Raw genomic sequence first — 10766 nt, 5'->3', positions numbered from 1 at the left:
TCTGCCTCCCCTTGAAAAAGATTTGTTGTCTGCTGGCTGACATTCCTTGCCGGTCCTGTAACACTGCCACAGCCCCAGTACCCAGGAAGACAATGAGTCCGGGATGGTGAAATATTAAGAATAAAAAGCAGGATCGGAAAGCATCTAGCGGGGGTCAAAGTATCCCTTCACTGTTCCAGACGTGAATCCCAAGCAAGAAGTGAAGAGCTTCCTGCTTCCGGGACTTGCGTCCGCACGCATGCGCAGGCCCCGCAAAGCGCTAGCTGGCTTCCCGCAGGAAGGGTTCAAGGGTCGCGCCGGTCCCTTTCGTCTCTCTGGGAGTGAGACCCGAACTGCGAGCGCGTCCAGTCCCGGGGTGTCGGCAGTACGGGAGCCCCAGCTCTGGTGAGTGTGGCATCGGATGCTTTAGCTAAGCGGAACTAAGACCATCTCTCCACTGGGGCTCGAATGGGCGGTCGCCGGAGCAGCCTTCCGCCCATTGGTCAGAATCGTCTTCCGCGTTTCATGGTTCCGCCCACATTCTGCGGCTGTCCAGTCAGTTGTCACTGTGCCTGCGTGGCCGGCAACTGCGTTAACTCTTGGTTACCTTAGTTTAGGTTTAGATCCTTAAGTAATCCCACGGGGGCAGTGGCTACTCTCAGTACTCCGGAAACAAAGGCGGGTGTGTATGTGATATATGTGTGTGTGTGTGTGTGTGTGTGTGTTTCTCTGTCTGCGTATGTGTGTGTGTGTACATACACATACAAATGTTTACACAATCCCTACCCCAATAAGATTTTCTCTGAAGCTAAGCAAATTTTAATGAAGCCATGTAACTTTAGCAAAGAACTCTCTGCTTACTATGTAGACCAGAGGCTGGCCTCAAACCCACTGAGATAATCCCTACCTCTGCCTCCCAAGTACTGGAGCTAAAGGCTTGTGCTACTACACCTGCCTAACAATCTATCCATCCTTTTAAGCATTGGCCACACGTTTTGTTTGTTTGTTTGTTTGGTTGGTTGGTTGGTTGGTTTGGTTTTTGTTTTTCTCTAGACAAGATTTCTCTATGTAGCCCTGGCTGTCCTGAAACTAATTCTGTAGACCAGGCTGCCCTTGAATTTAGAGATCTACCTGCCTCTGCCTCTGCCTCTGCCTCCCAAGTGCTGTAACTGTGCAACCAACCACTGCCTGGCTGGCCACATTCCCACAATTATATCTATCTAAACAAATGGTAAATCCACCTTTCCAGGAGCTTGAACCTGGGGGTCATTCTTACATAGTTGTATAATTCAGCAGCAAATCCTCTTGATTCTACTCCCCTATGTCTAGAACTATCACTTGACCACAACTACCATAACCCAAGCTCCCTTCATCCCTCCCAGGTCTCCCTGCTTCCTCCTTCATTGAAGTGGGTAGGAGCCCCTTCATGAGTTCCTGCAGTGGCCCTCTGTGCTGGTGAGGATGAAATCCAAGGTTCTGTCCTCTTCGACTCTGTTCCTTCCCACCTCGCTTTCATTTTGCCAGCTGGTCTAACACACCCTAGACTGCTGTTTTCTAAACATGCCGTTACACTCCATGTGTAGAAAGGGGCTGAGGCGCTTGTTAGATTGGCTTGTGTAATATGGTCCAGTTAGTCCAACATGGGTGGCTCACACAGGAGAGGATGAGAATCCAATAGTTGCTCAGTCTACAAGTCTTTCTGTTTCAGCAATGACAGTCTGGTGCTGGAGAAGTCCCGAAGCCCAAAGGTGGTTCTAATAGCATCAAAGGAAGGCAGCAGACATGGGATAGATGAATTGCCAGCAAGGGGAAGCAGACCAAGGACACTTTTCTCCTCTCCCATCTGTTTATCTGGGCTACCACCAAAAAGTGCCTCTCACACTTAGGGTGGGTGTTACTGTTTAAAAATGATCTGATTAAGAAAATCCTCCATGAGAAATGGATGTCTATGTCAATAATGAATGGGCAACCAGTGTTGGGGAAGGAGGGAGCTTTGGAGAACTGGCTTTGATTTATGGAACACCCAGAGCAGCCACTGTCAAAGCAAAGACAAACGTGAAACTGTGGGGCATCGACCAAGACAGTTACTGGAGAATCCTCATGGGAAGCACTCTGCGAAAGAGGAAGATGTATGAAGAATTCCTTAGTAAAGTGTCTATTTTAGAGTCTCTGGACAAGTGGGAGCGTCTCACAGTAGCTGACGCGCTGGAGCCTGTCCAGTTTGAAGATGGACAGAAGATCGTGGTACAAGGAGAACCGGGGGGATGAGTTCTTCATTATTTTAGAGGGCACAGCTGCTGTGCTGCAGCGTCGGTCAGAAAACGAAGAATTTGTTGAAGTGGGATGACTGGGGCCTTCGGATTATTTTGGTGAAATTGCCCTGCTGATGAATCGTCCCTGGGCTGCCACTGTGGTTGCCCGTGGCCCTTTGAAGTGCGTTAAGTCGGACCAACCTCAATTTGAACGCGTCCTTGGTCCGTGCTCAGATATCCTCAAGCGAAACATCTAGTAATACAACAGCTTCGTGTCACTGTCCGTCTGAGCTCTGCCTCCTGTGCCTCTCTCTTCTCCCCAGTCCATGTTTCCCTCATGCAGACTGCTTTCTCTTCCCTTCTGCAGCGCCGAGTGGCCACTGGCTTCACAGCTTCTTGTCTCTTCATACTAAAAGTTGCTTTATTACACCATTTTTCATTGGGAGCATTATTGAATGCTCATTCACAAATAAATAGAGAGTTGTATGGAAAAGAAAAAAGAAAAAAAGAAAATCCTCCATGGAAGTACTCAGCAGCTTGTGTACTAGTTGATTCCAGCCAGATATAGTCAAGTTGACCACCAAGGCTAGCTAGAGGTGCGCTGTCCTCAGCACCCTACATAGTCTAATCCCTTGGTACACAGTTGCTCTTTATTCATGCTGTGTCTCAATTTTTTACTAAACACATCAAAACCTTTTTTTGATGTCAAGATGCCTGCCACTAAATTAACCCTCTGTGACAGCAGAGAGAGTTTGCTGGCGTTGTTAATTTTATTCTCGAAGTCAAGTACAGTGCCTGACACACAAGTGTTTGGGAAGCATTTGTTGAGTTAATGGCTGGTAGAAGCCATAGCAGTACTCAAATAATACTTTATTGACAGGAATCATTTTATTTTTGTTGGTTTATTTTATTTTACTTATGACACAGAATCTCACCATGTAGACCAGGTTGGCCTCACACTCACTGAGATAATCCCTACCTCTGCCTCCCAAGTACTGGAGTTAAAGGCTTGTGCTACTAAACCTGACAACCCACCCATCCTTTAAAGCATTGGTCATACTTTTTTTTTCCCCTAGACAGAGTTTCTCTGTGTAGCCCTAGCTGTCCTGGAATTCACTCTGTAGACCAGGCTGGCCTAGAACACAGAGAGATCCATCTGCCTCTGCCTCCTGAGTGCTGGAACTAAAGGCATGTGCCATCACTGCCTGGCTGGCCACACGTTCATCCTTGATTTACACTGCAGCCATATTGTTCCCAATTCAGAAATGGGGGCTGCGTCTTTTATGTAGACTCTGAACGTGTAAAAACTAGGAAGCTGAAGTCGCCTCTCAACTTTGTTGAGTTGACGGTTAACTGTTTGGTGCATTCCTTTTCTGACTTTTCTCATGCATGTGTGATCATGTACCAGGCCCTGCCTTTGGTCCAAATCTCTGTAAAAAAAAGTGGCAACCGATAATTGTCACAATAATGCTTTGTTGTTCCCCTTATAGTTTTAAGGCAGTCATTTTATGAACTTAGTAACAATGTTTATTTTAATGACTTTATAATATTTGTTTACATATATTTCTTAAACTAGTCTCTTCCTTAAGTTCTTTGTTTCTTTTTATCTATCTGTCTATCTATCTATCTATCTATCTATCTATCTATCTATCTATCTATTTTTACTTTACTGTGTAACTTTAGCCAGCATGGAACACTCAATGTAGACCAGACTGGCTTTGAATTCACAGAGGTCTTCCTGCCTCTGTGTCCCAAGTCAATGCCTCGGTTTAATTAAGTGCTGGGACTAAAGGCGTGTGCCACCATTCCTGGCCAGCCTGGGACTAAAGGCATGTGCCACCATGCCTGGCCAGCCTGGGACTAAAGGCATGTGCCACCATGTCTGGCCAGCAGCTTTAGTGTTCTGATGTGAAGCATCACAACTGCCATGGATGCAGGACTTAGATGGACAAGAGTGGAAGCCATTGATAGAGGATGAAATCATCATAGTTTAACTTTCTTCTGCAGTTTCAGCTTCCTAAGTTTGGACCTTTCAACTGTGAAAAGGGGCTGCCTGAGCTGTGGGAAGAGTGGCCTTCCCCTCCCCCATGCATCATTTCACCTTTTATTGTTTTGTTTTGTCTCGCTCTATAGCCCAAGCTGGCGTTGAACCTACAGTTTTCTAGCTTTCTGAATGTTGGTATGGCAGGCATGAGCCAACACCCCTACCTGGCTCTTCTATTTAAAGACCACTAAATGGGGGATAGAGAGGTGGCTCAGCTGTTAAGAGCACTAGTCACTCTTCCAGAGGACCCAGGTTCAATTCCCAGCACCCACATGGTGGCTCACAACCATCTCTAACTCTAGTTCCAGAGGTTTGATTCCCTTTTCTCACCTATGTATGGCACCAGGCACGCACATGGTACTCGGACATACATGCAGACAAGACAGTCACATGTATAAAATAAGTAAAAGTTGTAAAAGACTAGTAAACGTTAATGTCTACTTGAAAGAAAAACACATGACTTACTCTCTTAATTTGTTCATCCTGAGTTCCAGTGTAACTCGTCACAGCCACTCCTCTGGCTATATCCTTGGCATAGCTTTTTGAGTACATGGTGTGTATTTCTCAAGGAGAATGGCCACTGTTGTAACTAGAAATGCCAGGTCACTTGTCTAGATAATCTACTGTCTAGGTATAGAATACTGCATAGACTATTAATGTCTATGGATTGTCTCTTAGTTAAAAATGTGTGTGTGTGTAAGAGAGAGAGAGACAGAGAGACAGAGAGACAGAGAGACAGAGACAGACAGAGGGAGACTGTGTGCCGAATATCTGCAGGTACTCATGGAGGCCATAGTATTCCCAGGGGCTGGAGTTACAAGCCATTGTGAGCCATGCAAGATGGGCACTGGGAACTGAACTCAGGTCCTCTGGAAGAGCAGGCAGCACTCCTATCTATTAAACTGTCTGTAGCCTCATTGTTTTGGTCCCCAGCATATGATATATGAAAATAGAATAACAGGGAATACTCTAATTTTTTCATTTAATAAAGGAATTAAGTATTTTTTAAAGTTAATGTCTATGTCATTCTATTTAATTCTTTCTTCTTATCCTCAACTCCTTAGGATCTTACGGATGTCTCAGCATGGTTGAGATGGAGCAGGCAGAGGCCCAGCTCTCCGAGTTGGACCTCCTGGCCAGTATGTTCCCTGGTGAGAATGAGCTGATAGTGAATGACCAACTGGCGTTAGCAGAGCTCAAAGATTGTCTTGAGAAGAGGACAATGGAGGGGCGATCATCGCAAGTATACTTTACGATCAATGTGAGCCTGGACTTCTCTGAGGCAGCAATGGTAATTCTGTCTGTTCTGGAAAGAGTTGGAGTGTGATAGGAATAGTGTGTGTGTGTGTGTGTGTGTGTGTGTGTGTGTGTGTGTGTGTTTTAAAACAATATTCATAGCCTTTTTCTTCCTCCTCCTCTTCTCAGGTGACATTTTCTTTGTCTTGCATTCTTCCTTTTAAATACCCTACAGTCCTGCCCGAAATTACAGTGAGGTATGTTATAGAAATCGTGTTCACTATACCGGTCAAAATTAACATGAAGATAAAAGTAATTCTTTCATTTATTTTCTTGTCCAAAGAAATCGACTGAATTTTTTCCCCTTGTGTTTTTCCTGTCAGATCAGTATCGCTGAGTAGATCCCAGCAGACTCAGCTGAACACAGATCTGATAGCATACCTGCAGAAGAACTGTCTTGGAGATGTCTGTATACTGAATGCCACAGAGTGGGTTAGAGAGCATGCCTCTGACTATGTCAGCAGAGATGCTCTGTCCTCCCCTGCCAGGCAAAGCCCAGTCCAGCCAGTGGATCTCACTTTCACGAGGCTCTGGATCTACAGCCACCACATCTACAACAAATGCAAAAGACGAAACATCCTAGAGTGGGCGAAGGAACTGTCCCTGTCTGGGTTTAGCATGCCTGGGAAACCTGGCGTGGTGTGTGTGGAAGGCCCACAAAGTGCTTGTGAGGAATTCTGGTCAAGGTGAGGTTTCACCTGTGTTATGTATAGCACATCAGTAGGTGTAATTTGAAAGATGCTACTAGAGATGTAGAAACAAGTATGTGCCGGGGGATGTCTTTATGAGGATTCAGTCTCAAGTGGGTGGTAAGGTGGAAGTCACACATAGCATCACCTAGCTCTCCCCTAGCACAGCACCCTTCTGTAAATGCACTATGGATAAATTGAGCCCCTCCCACACGCTGTCTAGAACCTGTCAGTTTTCATGAATCTGCCCTTCTCTTATCTAATGAATATGGCCAACTCTCAGCTTGTGAAATGGGGATTATTTGTGAGCACTAGAATAGCCAGTAATCTTATTTCTCTACTTAGTTTCTGAGAAGTTGCTTAAGCAGTTTAAGAGTCAGCAATTTGTACCATTCTAAAATATTTGCAGCAGTTTCTGAGTTTGTAGCTCGATTGGAACAGTGCTTGCCTGGTATGCACAAGGCGTTGGGTTCTATCCTCAGCACCATGTATACCAGGCATGGTAGCACACATCTGTAATCTTGGTTCTTTGAAGGTAGAAACGACAGGATCCAGAGTTCAGTGCCACCTTTGGTCAAGACAGAGGCCAGCCTGAGATCCACGTGACTGGGCTCCCAAAGTAAATGATTAACTATTAAAATCAAAAGTCATATTCTAATGGTAAGACAGTAATAGTGACCATAAATGTGTGTTAAGATGTAATCAGAACCATTGGACAAAAAATAAGTCCCTGTGAGATTACTTCTGTACTTACAGGAACACACACTTTGTTGTATTGTTTTTGAGACAAAATCTCTCTCACTACATAGCCCTGGCTGGTGTGGAACACTCTATGTAGACCAGGCTAGTCTCCAATTCACAGAGATTTGAATTCTGTCTTCCAAGTGCTGTGTTAATACGTGTGCCCCCACTCCCAACTCTGATAAGTCTGTCTTACAGATTCTAGCTCAGCGCTGTAGAAAATACATTTTGAAATTTTCTACTTCGAAAAACTGTGTTTCAGACTCAGAAAACTAAACTGGAAGAGGATTTTAATTCGTCATCGAGAAGACATTCCTTTTGATGGTACAGCCAATGGAATGGAAGAACAGCGGAAATTTTCCATTTTTGAAGAAAAGGCCTTCAATGTCCATGGAGCCAGAGGAAACCACATGGACTTTGGTCAGCTGTATCAGTTCTTAAATGCCAGGGGATGTGGGGATGTTTTCCAGATGTTCTTTGGTGTAGAAGGACAGTGACTGAGCAGAGGGGATGTCAGACTTGTTGGCTCCCTGTTCCTCTGTTGATCAAGCTGTTCTTCCTTGAAATTCTATTTCACCTCCATTCTAGAATGTTCTAGGGTTGGGGTCATAAGAAAAAAATTAATATAGCTGAAGTGTATCAGTTAAAACATGTCATGTCTGGAAGAAGAACTGATTTTCAACTTGTAAACTTTAAATTACTGACAGAGAAGGGTGGAGAAATGGCTCAGAGGCTAAGAGCAAACACTGCTATCGCCAAGGACCTAAGTTCAGTTCCCAGCACCTGTGGCAGGGAAGCTCATAACCACCTATAAGTCTTTCCTTCAGGGCATTGGATGCACTCTGACCTCCAAGGGTGTGTGCATGAACACAGACAGGGAAGTATATTCTGGATATTAGATCCCTGGAGCTGGAGTTGCAGGAGGTTGTGAGGTGCCCAGTGTGGGTGCCAGGAACCAAAGTTGGGTCCTCTGCAAGAGCAATGTACCCTTTTAACCACTGAGCCACCTCTACAGCTTGGAAATTTCTTGATGTGAGCTGGATATGATGGTACATGCTTGTAATTCCAGGATTTGGGAAGTCGAGGCAGGAGGATTGGAAGTTCAAGGCCAGCTGGGCTACATCAGGCTCTGTCTCACAAAACAAAAATAAAAACAAAGTTATTCATGCAGAAATTTTTGAAAGACAAATTATATGTGAAGGTAATTTTGGTGGTTCAACTTGTTAGGCATTTCTAACACTCTTCTGCCTTTACTGAGAAACCTGGAAAAGCTTCCTTGTCACCTTCCTGGGTGCAGCTACATTTGACTGTAGGTTACAGCTGCAGGATTTCTGGGGATGAATTTGCTTCTCTTCTCCTTCTGCCACGGACACTGAAGTGATGACAGGAGAAGGGAGTGATGAGCCAAGATATCTCAGAGATGCCATTTTACAAGAAATCTTGTCACATGCAGACCCAATGTTAATCCTTGCCTATCTCCTGACCTTTGAAATAAACGAAATGTAAAACTCTCTGTGCTTGTTAGCAGCAGTCAGTAGTCAGAAGTTTGAAACTACCCTGCCTTCTAAAGTACAAACAGAATAAAGCCTTCCTTATTGGTGTTTGCGGTTCATTTCTAATTCCATGTGCTTAGATTCGGTCCCTGTCTGGCCTTGCATCACTGAAGACTGAGGCATGAGCCGAGCTCAAATGCTTTGTTGTTGTTGTTTCTTTAAGACAGGGCTTCAATGTGTAGCCCTGGCTGGCTTGGGACTTACTGTGTATATCAGGTTGGCCTTCACCTCACAGAGATCTATCTGCTTCAGCCTCCAGCATGCTGGGATTATTAAAGAGGAGTGTGTGTGTGTGTGTGTGTGTGTGTGTGTGTGTGTGTGTCACTGCACTCAGTTTGAGCTCAAATGTTTTCAAAAGTCCTTAAGTATTAACTTTACCTTCATTGTTTGAGATTAAAGGTGGAACTAAGGACAAGTCTGTATTCCAGCCAGAGGGGTTAAAGGTTTGTGCTAAGGGCCGAGACACACCCTAACTAGAAACAGGCTTAGATATCATGTAACAGAGGAGTACAGAATTTCTGACCTAATTAAGGCACTTTTTTGATCCAGGTGTGGTAGTGTATTCCATTAATTCCAGTACTCCAAAAGTAGAGGCAGGTGGATCTCTCTGACTTTGAAGCTATCCTGGTCTATATAGTGGGTTCTAGGTTAGTCCTGACTACATGGTGAGACCCTGTTCCTCAAAAAATTTCCTATTTGAAAAAAAAAATTTGAGTATGGTAACCTATAATTCCAGCACTTGGGAGGCTGAGGCAAGACAGTGGAAAATTTGAAGATATCCTAGGTTACAGAGCAAGAACTTGTCTCAAACAGATGAAGGCCAAACATCCACTTATGGTACAGCATATGCAGTACCCTTGTGATTGGGCCCATCATAGCAACGTTGAGAGACATCAGAATGTACCTCTGTACCGTGTTATCACCAGTGCTTGCTGTTGTTTTGCCAGCATAATACATAAAAAGCCTAGGATTGTATTAGGTTTTAGATAGGAGGGGAGATGGGGCTTAGGACAGAGGTGCTCCATCAAGTCATTCTCCAATACTATTAACGTCACTCCTCATAGCCCTCCCTGCCCACACACACACACTGGGTTCTTTCAGTGGCCTCTAGGATGTCAGAAAGGCAGAAGAGGTGTGTGCGTGGTGGGTCTGAAATAGAAATTCAGGTTGCTTAGGGAAAGCAGAACCTATTCTTCTTAAGGCCCATTTTGAAGGAAGTATGGAGGGGGCATGTGTTGTGTTAGGAGGCAGTGGAGCCAGGGTGGGCTCATGCCACCTAACTAGACTAAAAGACACGATGTATTCTATTTCTGGATGAGATGGGCGTTTGGAAAGTCCCAAGGACCTCTGCACAAGGAGTATCTATAAGAACCATGAACCTAGTTAGCATAGGATGTGACAGATCTCACTTTCTCTGCCTGCTATCTGGAAGAGCCTGTTCCCCTGTTCCCAGGAAGAGTGGGAATATGGGTGGAGATGGAGGTAGGGGCCATGTCTCATGCTTCTGTGACCCGATGTTTCTTTTTTTATATTTTATATTTTGAGACAGATTTTCACATATCCCAGGCTGCCCTTGAACTCACTAAGTATGCAAAGCTGACCCTAATTTTCTGATTCACCTCTTCTACCTCGATATCTTCAGTGCTGGTATTGGAGGGTGAGCCAGCACACCTGGTTGTTCAATGTAGGGAATCAGACTCAGGGCTCAGGAGTGCCAGGGAAGCACTCTACCACGTTAGGTACTCCCATCCCTACTCTTTTTGACTTTTAGTGTACATGAAGACTTTTTATTTTAATCAATCAATCAATCAATCAATAATTGATTGATTTTGGTTAAGACAGGGTTTCTCTGTTTAGCCCTGGAACTTGCTCTGTAAAGCAAACTCAGGATTTAGAGATCTACCTGCCACTGCCCCCAAAGCGCTGGGATCAAAGGAATGCACCTTGCCACTGCCTGGGCTCCAAGATACACTATACATTGTATAAGAAAAGTTATAAGACTAAGACAATGAGTAGCCATAATGTTACTGTAACATTGTAAACCTTTTAGGAGTCTCCACTCATGTGCTGTTGCTGCTTACAGTCTTGGTCTTTGCTGGTCTGAACCCTTTCTTGAAAGTGTGGGGCACTCTCATATGTCTTTGTACTTTCCTGGCATATATGTGTATCCCTATGCAATATTTTATGGCTTCATTAAAAACATACTTGTATA

At 44.6% G+C, this 10766-nt stretch overlaps 1 protein-coding gene and 1 pseudogene across 3 annotated transcripts; both read left to right on the top strand.

Annotated features, from left to right (window-relative positions):
* The first annotated feature begins 254 nt into the window (after nt 1-254).
* On the top strand, nt 255-8602 carry Rwdd2b (RWD domain containing 2B). 3 transcript variants are annotated; one of them, XM_028756349.1, is made up of 5 exons: nt 255-384; nt 5340-5566; nt 5701-5768; nt 5895-6257; nt 7264-8602. In XM_028756349.1, exons 2-5 carry the CDS (start codon nt 5360-5362, stop codon nt 7496-7498), a joined length of 873 nt encoding a protein of 290 aa, XP_028612182.1. In that variant the 5' UTR covers nt 255-384; nt 5340-5359; the 3' UTR covers nt 7499-8602. The 3 variants fall into 3 exon arrangements, with proteins under 3 accessions (XP_028612182.1, XP_028612184.1, XP_028612183.1); XM_028756351.1 differs by lacking the exon at nt 255-384 and adding an exon at nt 646-661; XM_028756350.1 differs by lacking the exon at nt 255-384 and adding an exon at nt 1417-1434.
* LOC114611622 lies at nt 1918-2521 on the top strand (annotated as a pseudogene).
* Nucleotides 8603-10766: the final 2164 nt, after the last annotated feature.

Source organism: Grammomys surdaster, unplaced genomic scaffold (genome assembly GCF_004785775.1).
Source record: "Grammomys surdaster isolate TR1022 unplaced genomic scaffold, NIH_TR_1.0 126118, whole genome shotgun sequence".
NCBI lineage: Eukaryota > Metazoa > Chordata > Mammalia > Rodentia > Muridae > Grammomys > Grammomys surdaster.
Note: the sequence above shows the minus strand (reverse complement) of the source record. Positions and strands in the feature narration are given on the sequence as shown.